This window comes from Mytilus edulis, chromosome 11 (genome assembly GCF_963676685.1).
Source record: "Mytilus edulis chromosome 11, xbMytEdul2.2, whole genome shotgun sequence".
In the NCBI taxonomy this organism is placed as follows: Eukaryota; Metazoa; Mollusca; class Bivalvia; order Mytilida; family Mytilidae; genus Mytilus; species Mytilus edulis.
In genome coordinates, this window is record NC_092354.1 from 11,585,875 (window position 1) to 11,608,501 (window position 22,627).

At 31.0% G+C, this 22,627-nt stretch overlaps 1 protein-coding gene across 19 annotated transcripts in view; it reads right to left on the minus strand.

Annotated features, from left to right (window-relative positions):
• Positions 1-1,287: 1,287 nt before the first annotated feature.
• Positions 1,288-22,627, minus strand: part of LOC139495139 (atrial natriuretic peptide receptor 1-like) — a 440,175-nt gene continuing 418,835 nt past the window's right edge. For all 19 annotated transcript variants that reach the window (XM_071283316.1, XM_071283309.1, XM_071283313.1 and 16 more), the window contains 13 exons: positions 19,174-19,272; positions 18,395-18,472; positions 17,775-17,879; positions 17,089-17,160; positions 15,957-16,122; positions 15,286-15,441; positions 12,011-12,182; positions 8,498-8,647; positions 7,916-8,039; positions 6,692-6,760; positions 5,704-5,977; positions 4,540-4,631; positions 1,288-3,913 (listed from right to left, as the gene is read on the minus strand). In XM_071283316.1, coding sequence (XP_071139417.1) covers positions 3,836-3,913; positions 4,540-4,631; positions 5,704-5,977; positions 6,692-6,760; positions 7,916-8,039; positions 8,498-8,647; positions 12,011-12,182; positions 15,286-15,441; positions 15,957-16,122; positions 17,089-17,160; positions 17,775-17,879; positions 18,395-18,472; positions 19,174-19,272 — 1,635 coding nt within the window. In that variant the 3' untranslated portion in view covers positions 1,288-3,835. The remainder of the gene's footprint in view (positions 3,914-4,539; positions 4,632-5,703; positions 5,978-6,691; positions 6,761-7,915; positions 8,040-8,497; positions 8,648-12,010; positions 12,183-15,285; positions 15,442-15,956; positions 16,123-17,088; positions 17,161-17,774; positions 17,880-18,394; positions 18,473-19,173; positions 19,273-22,627) is intronic.

A 22,627-nucleotide genomic window follows, 5' to 3' on the forward strand; every position in this document is an offset into this window, starting at 1 on the left:
AATTTTTCGAAAAACTAAGAATTTTCTTATCCCATGCATATATTACCTTAGCCATATTTGGCACAACGTTTTGAAATTTTGATCCTCAATGTACTTAAACTTTGTACTTGTCAGATTTGTAAACACATTTCAGCCTCTTCAACTTAGTAACTGATCTTGACACCAAAGTCTTTCAACTTCATAAATAATGCATAATGGTATTGGAGTACACTTTCTAGGTACTGACGTTGTTTATCCTACTAATTACAAGTTAAAGTGTTTGTTTGTATCTATCTGTTTATATTTTGCATCGTTACTGGCGATATCATTTTGGTATGGCTCGGTTTTTATACATCCCGTCTTTGCGGTATTATGATATGTTAATTTTTTGTATTCTTGTCTTATATCATTGCAAATGTGTTTGGTCTAATTAGTGGCTATATGCAATTTGTTTTTCTTTCATGACATAGTTGTTTTTAGATTACGAATATGTGGTATGTGTGCCAATGAGAAAACTGTCCATTCAAGTCACAGTTTGTAAAAGACAATGATTATGTTTAAGATTATAACACAATGTTGACTGCTCTACTGCAACCTTCCACATTTTAACTCATAATGTCTATTTGTTTTGTTCACACATTGTTGTGAATATGATGGCGTTATATGCGACTGTATGTGAGAAGTTTAGCTACAATTTTCGACATAAGTAAATGCATTAAAAATCAGATTTGACAGTTGTTTTCCATCCGTCTGATGTATTTTAGCTTTCGCCTTTGCCAATTGGGTTTCAATTTAAAAAAATTCCTTTGAGTTCGGTATTTTGGTTATTTGAACTTTTGCTTATAGATTTTTAAATACTGATAAGACCTTCTACTTTCGTACTGAATTATAAGCGTTGTATCTGCGATGAATCATTATATCACTTTAAATGTCCAATTATTATATACATAGAATGAAATCAGGTACTCCGGCAGTGTAGGTATATAGGAAGATTTTAATTGACTTACTTTAAAATGAAGTTGTTCCCTAGACCGCATGTTGAAAGACACAGAGAATAATTTTCGTATTTGTGTATACTTTTTTTTCGAGAAAAAAACCTTTCTAAAATCAAGGGATTAAACAAATGCCAATTAAGCTGTCGTGCAGGTGAGATGTTTTGCTACTAGCTGTAGAACCGAGTACCGTTTTCTACATAAGGAAATGTTTGTACCACGTGAGGAGTATGACAGTTGGTTTCCATTCGGAGCAACTCTACCTTTGTAATGTTAACTAACCATTCAGTTCAAATCAAATGAAAAAAAAAGAATATATGGTAAAGAAACTAATTTATTATAGAACAGTATTTTACAATAACAGTCAAAATATACAGTTTTGATCAATATGTGTATATAGATAAATTTAAGCTAAAATTAAATCATCAATGAAACATAGATAAAAATCAAAAGAAAATACTAATTTATAAAAATAAATAAAACAATTGCATTGTATATAATATGGTTTTGTGTATTATACTGCAAAAATCTTTACACAAGTGTACTCTAATGTACACAAATTGTTACAATGTGCACTTGATTGGAAAAATCATTACAAATCTACATTTACTATGTGTATTGTGCGATTCATTACTTGTAATCTTCCGGGGAAATCATGTCAAATGTACACTTTCCCGCATGAAGCATTGCAATTCGATTGAGTAATTAAAAGAAATGTGAAATAGTTATTTTCTATATCAATATTCATACCTTTTTATTACATGTGTCTAAACAAAATAGAAAGTAAACACAACAAAAAATAACTTAAGTCTAGATTCCCTTTCATATAGAACTAGAGGAATATGTATGAGACAGAAAGAAAAAAAACATTAACATGAACAGACAGACGAGGAAAACGGTAAGAAATCACTGATGATGTCAATAATGAAGCAATCTCTGTATCTAAAAATCTTATTTACAAGAAAATATTAATTTTACTCGTATTCTGTTAATTGGGTCTTTCATAACGTTCATGTTTGTGCATCCCTTACATATTCTGACAGTTTTTATTTAAAACCTCTGAAATTTTAGATTCTGCTTTCTTGTCTTAATGTGTATAAACATGTTTGTATTTGAATAAGTGTATTTACACAACTATTATATAGATCTAACCAGATAGTTTTACTCTTATTGACAAAGTTAATTCTTAAACATCACATAGTGCACCAAATGGTTTTAACATACACCTATTTCTAACCAAGAACAGATTACAAAAGTAATTTGAATCAATATTTATCTGTTAGCGGAAACGTTATCCACTTTAACAACAACAAAAACGTGCAATTAAATTTTACGTTCAACAAATGTTATCGTATCGTCATGGAACAATAGATGTGAGAAGGCAATGAGACAATAGTGCAAACAAAAAATACCCAAACATTTCATGAAATACCAAAACATTTAAGTAAATAGCAAATGTATGGAGTAAGAAATTAAATACTAAACACATATGTAATTTGAACTGTGATCAAATTATGCTAAATTAAGCTAGTGCCGACGGCGGTTCTACTGTTAATAAATGTTGCAGTACGGCTTCAAGATTGGCTTAGTACGTCATAACCAATTTAAAATCTACCAATGCGATGACTTTATTTACTTTTTTCGTCATGAAAAAATACAACTATCATTGGTCCTTTAAATTTTGAAATGGCGAATTGGTTCATTGGTTCAATTACATTTCCTTCAAACACATTGCCAAAATGTAAAACTTTTAGTTTTAAATGATATTAAAGTCAGAAGGTGACTCAATACAATAATAATTATACATCAATTGACTGAACAAAAGATTCTTCGCCCTTCTTTTGAGACAATCATAAAAAGTAACACAGTTTTCAATGACTGGGATGGTGTCATGTGGTTAATATTTGTTAACACGCGGCATATGTTTAAGTAGAAAGACCATTCGATATGTAAGGTTGGACAACTCTAGTCAAATACATGATTTACATTTGTAATTCCAAATAAAATATTAATTCAAGTTTTAGTAATTATGACTATCTCAAAAAACCAAGAAAATAACATTAAACATGTCGCACAATTAAAAAAATAATAAATAAAAATCATCATTCATGGTTTTTCCTTTACCTGAATAATTCCTGGTATCTATGATGAGATGAGTTTATTCACCATGTATCGAGAAATCTCTTTTCTGTGAGGTGTTTTGAATTTAAATTGCTTTGTTCCCTGTCGTTGCGAACATTAACTTGGGAGGCTGATTTTGAAAAATAAAGCAGTTAACGGTTTTAAATGTGTTACTATCTGCTTTGCACTGGTATTTTTACAACAAAAATGAGATAACTTTACATTTTCAAATTACCACATTTTAAAAGAGTCGTTCAACTTTCTTTTTTCGGGCAGGGATCACAATATATATATTTTCTCTTTATACATAATCTAAATTGGAAACACTAGTCACTTTTTTTTAATATAGTATTGCAAATGATTGATAATTCAAAATCTAATCCTTACATGTGTAATTGATATATGCTCCCTACCATATGTCACAAGCTTCATGATAATCATTGTTGGATGGAGATCGTGTCATAATATCTGGTGGTTTTAAGTTAAAACAACAGTACATCGAATCAGCAAACATTTAAAAACTTTCAAAAAATAAAAAAATGGTTTTTGTCTTCCTTGATCTATACAATATTTCAACTGAATTTAAACAATTAAAAAAACTACTAGTAACAGAATTGGTTGTTAGTCACGTGACAATTCAGCAGTACGAGTGACCAGGTTCATGTAATGGTGATTCAACTTTATCATGATCTTGATTAATCACTGTCACACAAAAGCCTTATCGTTACATTAATCTATAATTGTTAGCAATCACTCTCACGATCTGGATTCGGAGTAGCCCTTTCACCTGTTAACCAGTATGTTGTTACTTTACCTTTTCCCTGAAAACATATAAATAAACCAACTTTTAAAAACTTATTAATTAGTAGTGTTATTCTGTACTTTTTAGTTGTAAGACATATATGTTTTTGAAATAGTGAGAAAGATTTTAGAAAACTTTCAACACCATTGGAGACCTTAGATAGATTAAACTTTCTGTTGGTTATGTTTGGTCACATAGCTCTTCAAAGGTTTTAGTTCTTAAACACCTTTGGCTATCGAATTTTTAGCTTGGAGTGTTCAAAATAAATGGAAACTAAATACGGCGCTTCAGGGTTTTTTCAAATATTTTTAAAATATAAAATTTAAGTTGTAATTATCAGCATCAGAAGCAAAATCAGTTCATGTTAGTTGTTAGTCTTCTGTTGCTTCTCTAATTGCACAATTGTTTTACAAAGGTTTTAATGAGACAATCGAGTTTGCAATAAACTTTTTATTGACATGCTACTTGTCGAGAATGATACACAAACACTTCTTGGTCAGTCTTTTGTTTTTGTGAGCTTTTATTTTAACGTCGTGTTTTGTTTTTTGCCATGACATTTGGTGGATATTGTATTAAGTCTTGATTGGCCCTATGGTATTGTTCGACTCGTATGTACTGAGTAAGACAACTAAGTACAACACTTACCTTCATTTCGACAGGGCCTCGTAAATCTAATTCAAATGTTGCAAATTTATCTAATATCTCTTTTGTAAATGGACTAACATGTATTCGTAAAGCTACAAAATAATTCAGATAGATTAATTTAATGGCTTTTCAGAACTTTGGACGTAAATAAAGATTTCATTATTAGCATGTTAGCATAGAGCTCATCACTTTAAGTTAAGTAAATCGCACAAACACTATAGAGTTATTGCCTGGAAAATGTCAAATACTGTTCCAAGTACATTTTATATATCGCAAGAACTTGCATGTGTAATAGTTGTTTTATGGAGGATACTATTCACATTTTCTAATGCAATTAACTCTTTTTGACAAAATTGGTGTCCATAATATAAAGTCTTATTAAACAAATGTAAAAATAAAACAAGACCTAAAAATACCCCAATAAGCAAACCATTTATATTAACTATCTAGTTGTGATCGTAGTGAGTTACACCAAACGTAACGATAGCATAATCCAAACGTTACAGGATCATTACATTCCTATTGTGTCCACACTGTACGAGATACCATATTTAATTACATGTTGATAAATATTTTTTTCTTAATTTAGATCGTGGAAACATAGAAATCTATCATATAACAGAAATAATGTACGTTAACAACTGACAGACGTCAATAACATTAACGGTACCAATTTTCCTGCACCAGATGCGCATTTCGACAATACATGTCTCTTCAGTGATGCTCGTGGCCAAACTATTTGAAATCCAAAGCTTATATAAAAGACGAAGAGCTATAATCCAAAAGGTCCAAAAAGTATAGCCAAATCCGTGAAAGAGATCAGAGCTTTGCATGAGGGAGATACATTCCTTAATTTAAAATAATTTCTAACATTTGGTAACTGCAAATTTAAATAACCAAAAAACTCCGTATTTTCATGAAGTGTAAGAGCATGGTGAATATATAATTCTGATATAGTCAAATACAATCAAACTCGGTGTATAATTTTTTGCTTCGTGAGATTTAAACATGTTAAACGTAGAAAAAAAATTCTACTTGATATAATTTATGTTAACTGTCAAATCTCAAATTTTGCGACTGTCGCAAATATCCTACAAGAACTTTTCTTTTGTTACTGTAATGAATCTTAACATTCAATATTCTAAATTTACATCCGAGACTTACGCAATCCATTCGATTCCATCCTTGATGCGGTATTTACTGTATCACCGAATAAACAATACCGAGGCATTTTAAGTCCCACAACACCAGCACAAACAGAACCGGAATGTATTCCTATACGTAATTTTATTTGTTCATTAGGTCTATGACGTATTTTGAAAGACAACACTGCATTCAATAATGTTAATGACATCCGGGCAACTTCCCGCGCGTGCAAGTTCCCATTTCTACTGGGTAGTCCAGATACAACCATGTAAGCATCACCTATAGTTTCAACCTGTAATAAACACAATTTTGATAAATAAAAATATAATTACATTAAACAAATCTTTGTTGAACGAGCTTTCATAACGCCACAAGTATGCATTTCTACATAGGCGACCTAATTTAATTATTGTCGAAGATGTTTTATTTGTTTTTTTTATGTTTCTTTGGTGCATCCATGACGTGACTCTGAACTTATACATCCCGTCATTCATTGTGTTATTATACCATAGCAAATTTGTGTATTCTTGTCTTCAATATTTTCTGATATGTTTGGCCATTTTGTGCTTCCTTGTTTCATATTTGTTTGTTTTTATAGTGATTAATATTACAACACAATTTTGACCGCTGTACCCCTATTTTTGACATACTATTATAAAATTGAGAATGGAAATGTGTCAAAGAGACAACAACCCGACCAAAGAGCAGATAACAATCGAAGGCCACCAATGGGTCTTCAATGCAGGTAGAAATTCCCGCACCTGAAGACGTGCTTCAGCTGGCCACTAAACAAAAAATATGTTCACACATTGTATTTGATTCGACTGTCATCCAAGTGAGAGGTTTAGCTAGCTTTAAAACAAGGTTTAGTTCAGCAATTTCTACATAAGAAAATGCCTGTACCAAGTCAGGACTATGACAGTTGTTATCCATTTGTTTGATGTGTCTTATGCCATTTGATTAGAGACTTTTGAATTGAGAAAACATACAATCTTGTTGTACTCACCTTATATACATCAAATTTTTCTAAAATGTTATCAAATGTAGTGTATAGATCATTTAAAAGATCAACCACCTGAAATGAGAAATCAACGTTAACCGTATTAACAATTTGTAAAACATGATCATGTTATCAAAAGTAAGCCAGCACGTCTAAGAACATTTACGGTACCATTTTTTTTCTGCTCCATATGAACAATATGTCCTGAGCTAATATTCCTGTTCAGGGTTGTGCTTGCTGTACGTAAACATCTTTAGTGTTTCGTTTATCTGTAGTCTAACTACTTCAATTTCTTATTTCCTTTTCCATATGACTGGAACGGTATCTGCTATGTTTCATTCACCAAACCTAGTGAGGAACATTGCGCTCATCCTTCCGTAGCAACTACCAATCCTAGTTTTTGGTCGAACTGCTGTTATTCAATTTTTAATTTGTTTTGTTAAATGAAATAATTGTTTTATCTTTAAAGTTTTCAGTGACTTGTTTTTTATATTCTCACCCTACTTACAACATGAACAAGTTAGAGGTCAAGGATTTTAAAATATCTTAAAAATGAGATACCTCTTGATCTACATATATATGACTGTTATAGGTTTAGTTTAAACATATGTTATTTACTCAAAGTAAAATTGATTGGACACAAGTAAACAATACTTATGAAGTCCGCTCCGAATAACAAAAAAAATAAAATACAATATTAATATGAGCATGCCATTGTTCACAATATATAATACATACGAGTCTATCAATTAAAAAAAATAGGAAACAGTAATAAAGTAAAAATTGGTATTGATGATGATGATGATGATGATGATGATGATGATAATGACGTAAATGTACCGCAAATACACTTTTTCTCAGACCTTTTTAATAAACTCGAATGCATGTTTAAATTTACAGATGTTTTGTTCATACGAGAGGTCCGGATTACCATATGTTAGTAACTTAATATTCAGTATAAGGTCATCAGGAAGCCATCTCGGATTGTTCATCAGAATTTCTCTCCGGTTTGTATATAAAGAACAGTCAAAAAATAAATTGTGGATCGTCTCAATGTTACATCCACAAGATGGGTCAGCAATTATATTCACTCTTAACAAGTCATAGTTCAAGAAAGATGAATAGCATATGAATTGTGTTAGATTATATTTGATGTTTATATTTATCGTCCCCTTAAGAGTTCAGTGTATTCACACATGCCTTTTTATTACGAACATAGTGATATCTCACCTGGAATGGAGTGGATTCCGACGACAAGGCTGTGAATCCACAAATATCACTAAAATAAATAGTCACGCTTTCAAAGTTTTCTGCAGGCACAGATTCGCCTCGAATTAACGAATTTGCTATTGATCTACAAATATACAAATACATTATTTAAAGCTTTCGACTAGTAAACCCTAAGGGTAGGAATTAAGTCTAAAAAAAATGGATTTTGGCAAAACGCTTTCGTTTAGCAATGTTTTGAAAATTCATATCTATATGTAAAGAAGAACAAAATTGCAGGTGATTGAAATATTGAAGTTTACTTTCTTATTCGACGTCACATTTTGACAACTTTGCCCAAATGAATAATTGTTTAGTTAAACACGTGGGATTCATGAACAACAATGACAAAAATCTGCAAATGTCTGACTGATAAATTTCCTTAGAAGATAAGGCATTCAAGTATTTAAAACCACGTGAACGTTTGAATCTACAATTTTTTATTTATATATTTCAAGCTTCTTAAGTTGTATATTATTGTTATTCTGTTCATATAAATGCTTGTAAAACACCTCCATTACAAACGCATCTGAAATCCAGACTTACTTTGGTAACATCATATATAATAAATCTTCTGCTTTTTTCTTTTGTTCTAGATAATCTGCCGTCCGTTCCTCCACTAATGCTTCTAAGTTGTTTGCATACTGTTCCATTCTTGAGAGTAAATTATCTAATATGTTTCCTTTGTCTCCATCCCTGCAAGTAAGTTGTAGAAAAACAGGTTTAAATTGGTCATTTACTCTTACTACTCGGTCATAAAAATGTAAAATACTTCGAAATACTTACATTACGTCTTCCGTCAGGTAAATATTTGAAACAGAAAAAGTCAGTGCATTATCTTTTGTTTTGTGTCTTTTATTGTTGATTTCCTTGAATGATTGGTAGAGTGTTGTCTATTGACTCACACCCTTCACCCTACATCTCATATTATTCATATACACGAAGCCCAATTTTTCTTATTCTTTTTAGAGGTTTCGATCATAAGGTAGACACTAAAACTGATCGAAATAATAAGTAATTTAATTATTTTGAAAGTATTCTTTCATTTAATGTTTTTATGAATAAGATTCAAATCAATAGTAATCCAACGTATTTGATCAGAAACGATATGTACTGGAAAGTAGTGATATAAACAATAAAGAACATATTTTGAGTTTATTAAAACAATTTACATAGATCAGGGAGGTAACACTTATCAGATATTGGTCGTAATAGGAAATTATCCAAACCCTGTACTTCTTACTATTATAGAATGAAGTAAATTATTATAATATATTTGAAGATTTATTCTGAGAAATAAGTTTGAAGTTAACACCCCTACATCTCCGGTTACAGTTTGTCATTTAAATCGACCAACTTTAGACAGTCGACTATAATCAAATTTCAAATTACACAAAATTACACGCCTTACTTGTAGGTGCATGTTATAAAAGAGGGGCGAACGATATCAGAAGGACATTAAAACTCATAGATCGTAAACAAACTGACAAATGGCTAAAGAAAGAAAAAGACAAACAGACTAATAATGCAGAAAAAGAGACATTCAGTAATGTGAACATTGCATTGATAGATGCCGTATAATTATCGATTTCATTTAGGAATTGTATAGAGGAGTATTTATTACTTTAGGTGTCAATTAGTAAAGAAACAGCATAAGTATGTTTTGAATTGTCACATATCATCCCTAGTTGTCTTTGGAGAGTTGTCTCGTTGGCAATATACTAGAACGTATGTCTTTAAGTCACGACTATCTAATATCTAAAACGTCTTGTAGTATTATAACATAACGATACATCAATCAATCAGCCCACTCCAAATCGATATTTCTCAGAACGAGACATATATTATTACTTTTTTTCTTAAAATTTTAATGATTTTGATAAATCTGAAAAATATGATATACTGCTTGTAAATTATTCATTCTGCTATTGACACCAGTGGCTATTATAGTAAAAATGTCTTCGTTTTACCGGTGAACTTTCGATTACTTCTAAATCTTCTAAATCTTGATGGCGGCTATTCATCAAAAGTGTTGACATCATCAATAAAGTAGGATTTGGAATAAGTTTGTTTCGCGAATAATACGATGGGACGATTAAGACAAACAGCTATCTTTTTCTGATGTATCCTCGGTCAGACTACATATTTCCTCGGCTTGATTTTAAGAATTACTAAATTAATAATTTGTGTACGAGAAGTTCGTGGAAAAATTTATATAAGAAGATATCAAAAACGGTTAGGATAAAAACTAGAATCAATGATGATCTGATTAATCAAGCCAAGTATTCAGGGTCACATCTGATCCACGAATAGTTAATATAATGCTACATCAAAGAAAAGAGGATTAACTGCCGAAACGGAATGGTTTGAGCTTTACAAGTAGGCTAAATGGTATTCTGAAATTAATTTAGGCATAAACAATAAGGTTAACAAAGTAAATCTGCCAACAAGACAATAAGAAGTCTACTTCACATGTATAAAAACTAATCTCAAACACCAGGCCTGTAATTTTTTGAGCCAGACGCAAGTATCGTGTACAAAAGACTTAACAATGACACTTGAATCACAACAGTTATAGAACCTAAAATCCCGAAAGATTTTTGCCAAATACAACTAAGGTAATATATTTCTGAATAATTCACAGAACTGTACACAAATGTACCATTTCACAGATTCTAGTAGTTCCCATCGAAATAGAAGTGTTATTTACTGTGATGGCGACTGTCTCAAGCCAGTGACTAATGAGCGTAAAATAAAATTAAAAACATGTTGCATGACAATAACCCTACTTCCCGCATGATTCTGTGACTTTCACGATATGGAAGATCAGGGCAAATAACAGATATGTATCTAATTCAGTGATTGGCAATCGAACATCTTTAGTAAAGAGTGTGTACTCATTTGTGATGGTAAATGTTTGGCTTTGAGCGTTCCTGATGAAGGTAAATCCAGAAAAGCGCTTCGGACGCAATAAATTATAAAACGTGTTGTTTTCAATTTTTTACATCACTGGGTCGATACCTCTGCTGGTGGACTATCAGTCCCCGAGGGTATCATCAGCTCAGTAGTCAGTGCTTCGGTACTGACATGATTTAACAAACTTTACTAAAATTGTCTGTTTATAAATTTTGAAATTATTATGAAACTAAGGTTTCAACTCCCTCAGGCAAAGTTGGCTTTAGATGAATTTGGCTATTTATTTTAGGTTTTTTTTGACATGAAGCTCTTCAACGATTTTCGGTACTTATACATCTTCGGATTTCAAATGTTTGGCTTTGAGCGTTCCTGATGAAGGTAAATCCAGAAAAGCGCTTCGGACGCAATAAATTATAAAACGTGTTGTTTTCAATTTTTTACATCACTGGGTCGATACCTCTGCTGGTGGACTATCAGTCCCCGAGGGTATCATCAGCTCAGTAGTCAGTGCTTCGGTACTGACATGATTTAACAAACTTTACTAAAATTGTCTGTTTATAAATTTTGAAATTATTATGAAACTAAGGTTTCAACTCCCTCAGGCAAAGTTGGCTTTAGATGAATTTGGCTATTTATTTTAGGTTTTTTTTTACATGAAGCTCTTCAACGATTTTCGGTACTTATACATCTTCGGATTCCAAATGTTTGGCTTTGAGCGTTCCTGATGAAGGTAAATCCAGAAAAGCGCTTCGGACGCAATAAATTATAAAACGTGTTGTTTTCAATTTTTTGCTATTTAACTTATGTTTTGTCTATTGTAGTCGTTCTTCATAAATACTGTGTGAATCGGACAATTATTTAGAAAAACATGTGTTCTATGCAACAATGTCTTTACATAATACGCAATTTAATGTATATTTGCTCTGAATGGAGAAAACTAGCTACATATAAATCCAGGTTAATTTCATTATTGTCTACATCAGGATGTGATCTGTACCAAGTTACAAATATGAAATTTGTTTTCCATCCGTTGAATGCGTTTGATCTTTTATTTTTTTTTGTATTTTCTTCGAAGTTTATTCATTTCCACTGTAGCAGCATTTAATTATTCTGGTTTTTGAACATATTTGCATATATACTTACTTGTTAAGTTTTCTAATGATGGATTTAAGTGTTGGGAAATCTGGTCTCTCCATGGGATCTTCTTTCCAACATTGTCTAATGATATCGGCTAGCTCATCACATGGACAATCACATTCATCTAATGTTGGCCGGAAATACGGTCTCAGTCCGTTTTTAACTTTCTTGTAAATTTCTGTCACATGAAAATAGATTATTAAGGATGTTATCATATTGTCAATGATGTTTACCAATAACATACAAATACTGTGTATTATTCCCCTCCAACAATCAGATGAGTAAAGATATTGTCAATGAATTGTTTTTAACCAATTACATACAAATACAGCGTAGTATTTCCCTGCAACAATAAAAGCTGTTTCCTTTCTAAGTTTCAGAAACTGTCATCTCTTATCACTTGACAAATAAAGATGTATCAAGATATTTCCCCGTGTTTGTCAATAAGTTGCAAAGCTCTCCACTCTGAAGGTCAATACAAACAATATGGTTTTTGTTTCTACGCATCAAAACCTCTGGGACATTTAAGAATAGTTAGAAATCCGAGAGAGTTATTTTTACTTGCGGATATTGATTGTTACAATGGAATGTGTTCACTCCTATTATAACTTGTCTTTCATTTCCTTCTATCTTGTTGATTGGAAAATAAAGACAATTTATGTCTCCAAAGGGAAATAATCCAGTCGTAAATTCGGTTTCCGAAAACAGGCAATTTGAATATTTAAAGTGATTTAACGTTCTCTTGGAAATTAAACAAATTTCTAAAAATTAAGGCATCATTGAAAGGTTTTATAATTGTAATCCACAAAATCGTCTGCCCCTGAGTCATATGACTAGTTTTAAATCGTAAATGTTTAAAACATAATTAAAAGACAGGGCGCTAGTTCCATACCAGGAAGGTTGCCTCCCAAAACATAATTAAAATAATAAATAGTTTATACGATCTTTGATCTTAAGACCTTTAGATATAAGAATTGTGGTATTTAAAAAGAGATTGAATCTGTACTCAAATTATGATATTTCGACTAAATTTGGATTTACATAGTACATAATACAGACATAAAGATGCCCACATATCGCAATAACTAGTCGCAGTTTTTTTTTATGTTCAAGCAAATCTTTCATTTTTTAACTGAAATAACTTAAACTAAAATCAATAAATGGAATTATGAGATTTGAAAACCTGTTTTAACTCGTCAACAGGCTTATAATAAGGTATGACAGACGCGGGAGACTACTATTGTCTCGATCTCATACTTTTGTACAAGTTTCATAGAAAAATCCAACATTAAATGGAAAAACATAGCATAGTTTGATTATTATCTATATACTTCGACATCGTCTGTTGTGGTTATCGGTTAAGTAATGTGGAATGTACAGGCTGAATTTTTATAAGTCGTTATGTGGAAATTTCTTATTCTAATTATATAAAATGAGAAACATTAATAGGCAGGAACGAATTAATACATTTATATTAAAAGCAGATTTCGAAAGTGTTTGTTTGAACAAATACTGAACTTCTTATTTAACAATTTAACACGAAACGTTGAAGCTATAACTTATAAAATTGATATTCCACAAACTGAATACCGCTAGGTGTCGTGACAATTTAACACGAAACGTTGAAGCTATAACTTATACAACTGTTATTCCCCAAACTGAACCCCACTAAGTGTGTCGTAATGACCATACTGTACATTACTTAGTAGTCTATTCTTAAGATAATAATTTTAGAATCAACGCCGGTGTTATTTAAAGCAGGATATTACTAAATCAAGAAATAACAACGAAGAGATTTATTGGTAATTCTCACATCCTCAGCCATCTAATCAATTAATCAATAGAAGACTTCTATTTTAAAATGTCCAATATTGTATGCATCTGATAATTCCGTATTGTTAACAAGTTATATATAATTTCAGTCAATAAGTTTATCTATATTTTGTTCATTTAAAAATACATTTACCATTCATTATAACCTATAATCATTATATACGAATAAAAGGTCAACAGAGACACGAAGATCACGATCAAATACGTCATATTTTATATGCGTTTTTATTAAAGAAATTGAGTATACACCAGAGTACGAGTCTATAAAAAACAGGCACAAAATCTAACAGCAAAGACAAGATGTGTATTCAAAGTTCAATAGCATTTAAATCTAAATTTCAAGGTATTGTATCGATGATAAAGCCAAAAAAATTTTGTCTGAGGTAGAATATCTATATTTTCATATGCCAGTCGTAAACAGTCTATTTTATCAAACCACCAAAGATACTATCAAATTTTTTGATCTATGCCTTAGATACTATGAAATTAAAAAGACTATTTGAGTAGATACCTTAGGTCAGTTTTAATGTATTATAAGTACAATTTTTATGACATTAAAAAAGAAATCGCAAGACAAGACCACCCTGTATTATTAAGTAGAAGTGACTAGCTGGAAGTTTTGCCCTTTGCGACCATTCCCAAATGACCAACTGGAAGTTTTGCCCTCTGCAACCATTCCTAAGTAAACAGCTTGGAATTACAAAATAGGCTTGGAAAGTAGTAAAACTAAAGTTGTAGGCAGTTGATCAATCAAAAGCAAATGAAAACGGCCACTCTAAAATTAAACTTCACCTTTTGTGGAAATGTGTCTCATAGGCAATCATACCACATGTCATATTGTTATATTGGTTCAAAACCAAACACTGTCAATTTTCCTAAGTTTGGACAGTCACAAAATTGTCAATTTGAATTAATCTACAGGAAATTCAAGTAAATTTTACAAATTGGCTTTAACCAACATCAGATTTACAACTATGACATTTTTATACATATTACATCATAAACCTGGTTTTCATGAGCGTTTTCTACAGTTACATATCAATCATGTCTAATCAATGCATGAGCGTTTTTTACAGTTACATATCAATCATGTCTAATCAATGCATGAGCGTTTTCTACAGTTGCATATCAATCATGTCTAATCAATGCATGAGCGTTTTCTACAGTTACATATCAATCGTGTCTAATCAATGCATGAGCGTTTTCTACAGTTGCATATCAATCATGTCTAATCAATTACCATTTGCATACAATTCAAGTGCTATTCGCCCATCCTGATTTTGATGTATAACTTGTCACATACTTATTTTCATTAAAAATGTAATATAACAATCGTGTCTACAGTATCACATTGTATCAGCTGACCATTAAATATCACCATTTCTAGAAAATGTAAAACCTTACATATAATTCAGAAGCTACTAATACTAGAATATATGCTGTCTTACCTTCGGGACTTACATCTACGTTAGCAAGATAGAATACTCCATTTCTGTACACTATTTCTTGACATATTATAGCAAAACTATACACATCACATCTCGAAGTTCCTTCGGGTGGTCTATTATGCATTCGTAACAACTCTGGAGCAGTCCATAAAAGACCTATAAAATAACAACCGCTTGCGTTTTTTTGGATAATTCTCTAATATGTATTTGATTCTATGATATCAAACCAAAAAGGCATGGCCGATAATGGAAATACCCTACTTTCCGGTTACATAAATTTATTTCGTTTAAAAGTTTCAAATGATATAAAACTATAAAATGTTTTATCTTCTATATAACATTCTCCTGTTTGAAAAATTAAAATTGCTCACATAATGCATGAATATATAAGGCTTTTGATACTCTTTTCATTTTTAGATTAGGAACAAGTTATGCATTCAAATCATGATCAATCCTAAGATAATTTTACGAAATTTTAGTATAAATAATTGTTATGAAATAAATAAGAAAAATAATAATAGAATGCTCTCTGTATAGGTATCACAGAAAGCGATCATAAGGTTTTGCACACTCTTTGGTAGGAAGAACACTTGGATCATGAATGGGTGTAAATAACCCTACCAATAATAATTATCTCTAAGGTTTATCAAATCATAGAAAGTACAACTTACTTTGATAATAAGCATATGACTCTTTGTCTGTGTCTTCTTCCTTCGATCTGAAGGCATGAAGCCCAAAATCTGTTATCTTTAATACAAATCTTCCATCGACGACACAGTTTGTACTTTTTAGATTTCCATGACTACGTATGTCACTGCTGTGTAAGTATGAAAGGCCCTACAACGAAAACGGATTAAAATATCATCTGGAAAAGAGAGGCGAATGAAACTATAGGGACATTCAAACTGATCTGTCGAACATGAACTTACAATGCAATGGCGAAAGAGACATAAAAAAGAAGAAAAAACAGTTCGCAATACACAACATAGAAATACTAAGCAACACAAATCCAATGAAATCTGAATATTTATCTAAGAAAATTTTGAACAAAACAAAAACACACAATGAGTACAAAATAATGTTGTTTAGTCGTGTCATCATGGTGGACTGCATGTGGGTTCATGGGATTCATTGTTAATACATGATTCCTCAAACTAAGAGTGTGGCCAAGTTTGGTTCTAATTGGTGAAGTTGTTTCAGTCGAGAAGATTTATGTTAAAGGTACAAGAGACTCCAAGTGACAAAAAAAAATACCGTTAGTCACAATTGAAAGAAACTAACTTATAAAGAAGTGAAGAAGGATTATAAAAGGAATTGGATTAATGATAATATGTACGTGTATTGTGTGGACGACAACTATGTCTTTTATTTCATTACTCATAATAAGTGGTATATTGTTGAAAAATAAGCCAAAGATACTCAGGGGACATTAAGTTATAGCTCAAGGTGAAACTGACAGCGCTATGAAATAAGTTGCAAAATGAATAAAAGACAAACACCAGTCCTTTCTGAGCGACAAGTACCCCCAGTAAGCACCAGGGTACTCAACGAAAGCGAAATTACTGAGCGACAAGTATCCCCAGTAAGCACCAGGGTACTCAACGAAAGCCAAATTACTGAGCGACAAGTACCCCCAGTAAGCACCAGGGTACTCAACGAAAGCCAAATTACTGAGCGACAAGTACCCCCAGTAAGCACCAGGGTACTCAACGAAAGCGAAATGGATCCTATTTCACATGGGATTCTCGTCATGTTATTGACTTTTCGATTGCCAATGCAAAAAAGTCATTTGTAATCACTTACTCTAAGTATATCCTGCATCAGGGAATATCTAAACATCCAGTCTAGCTTTATCTGTTCATTTTCTAAAACATCCTACAAATGAAAACAGGAATTGGATTTAACTTTTGTTGGGTTCTTGGTATTGAAAGACAACAAGTGTGTAAATAAAAAACAGAGTATTGCGTTCTAGTTCATAACTTAGACTTGTACTTTATAACAATGTTTTTTTTTATCTTAATCAATGTTGAACACATTAATAATGTACCTAAAGATACAATTCCAAAATTCATTTCCATAAGTTTCTGGTCTCCGGCGATAAGAAGAAGGTATGCGAAACACACTGTATTAAATAAAAGACCTGCTAATTTTAGTGAGTTTTAAGTTAATACTTATGTTTTATATACAACTGACGCCACTTTAACCGTTAGTATATATGTCAGAGATTGCGTAGAAAAGATATCTATTTGTTATGTTTTTGTTATTTTTAATATGTTTTCCTTGGTAAACGGGAGATAACCCAAATTTGTTCATATACTACTACAAATACAAATTTAATTGTAAAGTTCACTTAAGTCCAAAAAAAGTGGATTATCTATGCTTGTCAATCAACTAGTATTTTTACCTGTAAGCTGCCCTTCTGTTATAATACACATGTTTGAGGGTTAATGCACGCACCGAGAAAGCGTACAATTTGTTATTGTAAATACCTGTAAGCTGCCCTTCTGACAGTATTCTGTTATAATACACATGTTTGGAGGGTCGATGCAAGCACCGAGAAAACGAACAATATGGTCATTCTGCAGATCTTTTATCTGTTAAAAAATAAATATTTTAGCAAATGATGAGGGTAAATAAGGAAAAAACGCATCCATCGAACATAATACAGTGTTGTTTCCATTATTATAAGCATGTACATGTCAATCGAGACAAACAGAAAAAAACCCTAACAAAATGAAACTTTTCAAGCATAAACATCACACAGCCAAGCATTTGAGAAAATTTAGAAAAATTTAGTACAGCAACAATCCATATATATATATGTCATATCCTAAATAATCCTACTCTATAGCATTTGTCCATCTTCCACAACCAATCCCTGTTCAGTCGCATTAAAGCGTGTATGTAAATATTGTAAACATAAAAATCTCTAAGTTATTATGTGTAATTCATTTATTTTTCAACTACAATTTCAACTTTTATATGCTCTAACCTACAGTGGAAAGATAAACTCTCACTGTTATTTAGTGTAAGTCATTTTTGCCTGAATTAAGTGAAGCTTATGTATTGCTTATAATATTTTCGATGAAAAAATACTATTCGAACTCACCTTTTTAATTTCCAATAGCAATGGCTTGTTTATTGTGATATTTGTTTTATCTATACTTTTAATAGCTACTATGGCACCCTGAAAATGGCAAATGACTAGAAATTAAAACTATATCAGAAGTATAAACATATAATAAAGAAACATTAAACATGTTAAAATGTGTGTGATTTTGTATTCGAGGTTGGCTTACAAAATTATTTGGCCGTTGAGTATCACTGCAGACACATATATTGTCGACGTGTGTGTCTAATGTCGTTCAATTGGTACTGTTTTTGTCTCTTGGTAATGGGGTTATAATGTGATACGTGGATGAATGCAACTACAGATTATCGTATGGCCTCATAAATAAAATAAATCATAACTGCACATTTACGGAGCACCCAAGATCACCCCTCCGGTTTTTGGTAGGATTCGTGTTGCTTAATCTTCAGTTTTCTATGGTGTGTCTTGTGTACTATTATTTGTCTATTTGTCTTTATATTGTTAAGCCTTGGAGTTGTCAGTTTATTTTAAATCTATGAGTCTGACTGTCATTCGGGTCTCTTTCGCCAATCTTTTAGCTTTACAAGACCCTGGTATTTTATTTTACTTGTCTGCTTGTCTGTTTCTATTTTATTCTTATAATTATGATATTAAAACTGATATTTGTTTTTGCAATATCAAAGTAATATAAATTTAACTTGAAATTAATTTATAACTATCCCAATCAGACTAAAAGACGAGAATTGAACCACATAATGTTTAGGTGAGGTATGAATACAAATTATACATGTACTAACCCTATAATATCCTGTCTTTGTAAATAGCTGTCGCTGTCCAACATCACTTAAGTGAACTGCAATTGTATCTCTTGAACAGGAACTTGCAATTGACAGTTTCTGAAATATAAAATAAACGCACTGGTTTAACAAAAATGCAATATGGACAAATTTTTGAAATTTGAATATGTAACATTTTATCTTCCTAGAAAGATATTACTTGAATTTGCTAAAATTTCTTTTCATTTATGTTTGTAAGTTTAAATTATTAATATGTCAGACAGGAAGTTAAAATCTCGCTTTACAAAATAAAAGATATTGAAGCTGTAAAAAGAAATAGCATTGCTACATTAATAAGTGTTGATCATCGTAAGTTGTTTCATTCAAGAATGTATTGAAATCGCAGGTCGTGAATCTAATGCATAATGGGTAAAGTTTTTTTTTATCTAATGAACTTCAAAATGTTTTTCTTTGCTGATAATTATACAATTGAAATCTAACCAATGACTTGACGTAACTTCGGTTTTTGGCTACTTGAATGAGTTTTCCATTGTCCAATATATTCTGAATCGGAAACTGCACGTCATACTTTGTTACGATAGAATCGATATTTAACAAACTATTTCGAAACATCTTGTTTCAAATTATATTAAGTATAAAAAATAGTTGATGAATAAATGAAATATACCAATAAGAAAAATATATAGAAAGCATACAATTGACACAAAGTATACATTGAAATACGTTGGCCAGATATATAATAGCTGAGAAAGCCATATATTAAAATGTTGAAAGACGTACTGATGAAAAAATAAGAAAGGTGAATTTTAAAAGACGAACGTGCCCAATGATACAATGAAAACCCATTGAAGCGCTTTATAAAATAACATTATAATCAAAAACAAAAATGTTATGTAAAGCTTCATGAAAAGCTAATGATCCTGATGTACGAAAACATGCGAATTATGCTTTTGATTATTTTTGCGGTTACTTGTCAACCAATTTTGCGCTCGAAATATACCGTGGAACACTCATGTTTTAAATTGTATATTATACTATGTACATGTACAAACAACTGCAGATAGTTCATTAAAAAAGACAGCTGATGTTGCAAAACTTTTTGTTATCGTTTTCGTAATGATTTTTTTTTGGATTTTTTTTTTTGATTGCTTGGTATCGCTTGATGTTCAATGAAATTTTCATGATGTTTGCAAAAGGATTTTTTATCACCAACACTCAAATACATTAAAACCAGTGAATACCACCTATATCTGAGTATGCAGTGATTACAAGTGGCAATACACAGTCTAGTTGTGGTCAACCCTGTTTCAGATTAGTTGTACACGAGATCCAAAATATGATTCATCAACACTCCAATTGAGATATGGAGTATACCAAAAAATAAACCTTCCACAAATGTAAGTTTTTAACGACCTTTACTGGCTATACATACCTCCCCACTTTTTGGCATCAGAATAAAACAAGCTCATAATGCCAATCAATGTTTGCATAACATTAAAATGTTTGGCTCATCTTAAAGTTATATACTTAAACAATTGCTGATATAATATTTTATTAAAACAGTAACAGTGAAAGTAATGAGAATAAATATAATAATGCCTAAATAAATATATATGAATAAAAAAGTATACAGATGTGCAGATCCAAATTACACAAAGCTTATGCTTATAATTAAAAAATGATTAAGCATGAGCAAAACGCATTATAGAGCATCGATAAACAGTTTTTATTAATTTGTATTACATCATAATTATTCGAATATGGCTACAGATTTGATCTTTCCTTTTAGTTCTTATATTCATTAAATTCATTAGTTTTACCATTTTACCTGATCGGGTATATCTAAGTGTAAACTAATCATAGTTACCAGATAGATAAATAGATTGACATTTTATATTTGTACCAGACGCGCGTTGTGTCTACATAAGACTCACCAGTGAAGCTCGAATAAAACAATGTTAAATTTTTTAAGAAGTACGAAGTTGAAGAGCATTGAAGACCACAAATTTCTATAATTGTTTTTTCTAAAACGAACATAAGATTTTAATTGTTTAATTAAAAAAGGGTGTACTTATTCGGCAGTTACGCATGATGACTTATATGTGAAAAACAATATCTGATGAATGGCTAGCAATTCATAAAAATTCAACGACAGATTAATCTACACTCCATTTCTTTTAGTAAAAACAAGATATCAATAGATATAGGAAGATGTGATGTGAGTGCCAGAGAGACAACTCTCCATCCAAATCTTTTTAAATTAACACTTGTTCATTCAAAATAATTAGATTTGAAAGAAAAAATGTATGTCGTTTAAAGAAGGTTGAATTATTCCAAGCATGATAAAATCCCAGTAAGAGCAAATGAAATCACACGTTTTAGCAAGACACTTTGTGACTTTTGTTGAAGATTGAGTTAACTTAAATGGTTCCTGAATAAAACATTACCCGCACTGATCAAAAGACTTTTAGAGATCAATTGCTGTTTAATAAACAAGGAGGTAAAAAATACTTAGATTTCCAAGCTGATTGTTATCATATGTAAAGGAAGAGTTGTTCATCTTTCCATAAAAAGGAAAGATAATTGTGTTTGTGCAGACTACAGAATATATTTCAAAAACATCAATTTACAATCATGATTAAACTACATAAAAATATACTAATAAAACAATAACAAAATATAACATTGAAAAACAATTACTGACCAGTATATAAATGATATGACAAAACATAAAATACCCGCCTTTAGAGGTATAATACTGAAAATAATGCTCAAATAAAAACAGATACAATTTGATTTTATACATGAGGAGTTTATTTGCTTTATCCCATGGCAGTTAAAATTAGTGAAATATGAATTTTCACCACAGATGATTTAAATCCTAAAAAAACTTTAAGTCAGAATTTTAGCTACGTTACCTTTTTATTACAGGCTAAAATAAAAACTAACACATCTTGCGTGTTATTCAAATTTTATATTCCCCGCGTTTAGAACCATTTCACTATTATAATTCGTAGCGAAATTGTTAAACTAAAATCTTAACTTATATGAATACTCACAAAACTTCTTGTTTATGATAACTTGAAAACGTATGACAATGACGAAAACGAAACGCCGTAATTAACTGAAAAAGTTTCTACAAAAATAAAATTCCTATGATAAAGGCAGTGGAACAAATATGGCAAGTTTTTTTTCTCTAAATTGTACCTAATATCAAGTAAATTATACATTCAACTTCAACCAATTGAAACAAGAATTTGTATTTTTTGAAGGTTGGCACTGCAATGATTTTTAACATTTAAAAAAAGCCATGAAACGCATATTCATAAAGAAGCATAATAAAACAAAAAAGATAAAAAAGATAAAATTAATATAATATATTTTGAGTACACTGACATAAATACATATTTAACAATTGTATGCAACCCTGAATTTTATTTGATTGATAAAAGAA